The 1614-nt window shown below is 69.8% G+C and overlaps 1 protein-coding gene across 1 annotated transcript in view; it reads left to right on the plus strand.

Annotated features, from left to right (window-relative positions):
• SPIB (Spi-B transcription factor) overlaps positions 1-1614 on the plus strand; it is a 15188-nt gene that overhangs the window by 5004 nt on the left and 8570 nt on the right. Inside the window, exons 10-13 of the mRNA XM_027841236.1 lie at positions 20-152; positions 924-1037; positions 1358-1410; positions 1502-1599. Coding sequence (XP_027697037.1) covers positions 20-152; positions 924-1037; positions 1358-1410; positions 1502-1599 — 398 coding nt within the window. The remainder of the gene's footprint in view (positions 1-19; positions 153-923; positions 1038-1357; positions 1411-1501; positions 1600-1614) is intronic.

Here is a 1614-nt window from a genome sequence, read left to right on the forward strand (position 1 = left end):
TCTCTCATCTTGCCCCCAGGACCCCCTGTTTGTGCTGGAGCACAGCCTGCCCATTGACACGCAGTACTACCTGGAGCAGCAGCTGGCGAAACCCCTGCTGAGGATCTTTGAGCCCATCCTGGGCGAGGGCCGGGCTGAGGCCGTGCTGCTGCGTAAGGGCCCAGCCGGGATGAGGGGGCCTGGGGGAGGGAGGGGAGCCCGGGCCAGGCTGGGGGGTGAAGGTTGGGGGGGCGAGGGCCGGGCCGAGGCCGTGCTGCTGCGTAAGGGGCCAGCCGGGATGAGGGGGCCTGGGAGAGGGAGGGGAGCCCAGGCCAGGCTGGGGGGTGAAGGTTGGGGGGCGAGGGCCGGGCCTAGGCTGTGCTGCTGCATAAGGGCTGGCAGGCAAGGCTGGGCCGGATGGTAGGGAGGACCGGAGGGCTGGGGGGGAGTGGGAGGGGAGCCCGGGCCAGGCCGAGGGGGTGGACGCTTGGGCCAAGGCCGGGATACTGCGTAAGGGCCCAGTCGGGATGAGGTGCCTGGGGGAGGGAGGGGAGCCTGGGCCAGGCCGAGGGGGTGGACGCTTGGGCCAAGGCCGGGATGCTGCGTAAGGGCCCAGCCGGGTTGAGGGGGCCTGGGGGAGGGAGGGGAGCCCGGGCCAGGCTGGGGGGTGAAGGTTGGGGGGCGAGGGCCGGGCCTAGGCTGTGCTGCTGCATGAGGGCTGGCAGGCAAGGCTGGGCCGGATGGTGGGGAGGACCGGAGGGCTGGGGGGTGTGGGAGGGGAGCCCGGGCCAGGCCAAGGGGGCGGATGCTTGGGTCAGGGCCGGGATACTGAATGGTGGGGGTAGGAGACGTTGAGGCAGGGGAGGCCTGGCCCCAGCCCTGCCGCCACCTCGGGCCTGGGCCGAGATCTGGGGGGTCACACTGGATCCTCTGCCCCCCACCAGGCGGTGAGCACACTCGCTGTAAGACGGTGCTGACGGCCAAGGTCGGGGGGCTTCTCGCCTTCGCCACACGCAGGAGCAGCTGCATTGGTTGTCGGGCTGTCCTCAGCCACCATGGTGAGGACGCCGGCCCCTGGGCCTCTGGGCTTCCCGCTCCCCAGGGGGCGGCCAGGGAGCCAGCAGGCTCACCTTCTTGTGTGTCCAGGCTGGGCGGGGTGCAGGGGCTGAGGGCAGGGAGTGGGGGGAGAGCAAGGCCCCCGCCCGGGATTTCCCCAGGGGAGTTTTTCCCACATACACACACTCCCTTGTTCTCTACCCTCTGGGGACTTTCAGAGGCTGGCCTGGATCGGGTGGTGTCCACCTCTGGGTCAGTGTCTGACAGCCCCACCTCTCTTTCTCTCCCCTGTGGTAACCCTGATTGGGCCCTGCCTCTCTAGGAGCTGTGTGCAAATTCTGCCTTCCCCGGGAGTCTGAGCTGTACCAGAAAGAGGTGAGGGGGTGGGAGGGACCACCAAGCAGGGACAGGGCAGGGACCGGCCCCCCAGGCCTTCGTGGGCCAAACGGCTGCCTTCTGTCCTCAGGTGGCGCACCTGGGCGCCCTTGAGGAGCGGTTCTCCCGCCTCTGGACGCAATGCCAGCGCTGCCAGGGCAGTCTGCATGAGGACGTGCTCTGTACCAGGTACGGGGGGCTGCC

Source organism: Vombatus ursinus, unplaced genomic scaffold, assembly GCF_900497805.2.
Source record: "Vombatus ursinus unplaced genomic scaffold, bare-nosed wombat genome assembly UNPS02014855.1, whole genome shotgun sequence".
Taxonomy (NCBI): domain Eukaryota; kingdom Metazoa; phylum Chordata; class Mammalia; order Diprotodontia; family Vombatidae; genus Vombatus; species Vombatus ursinus.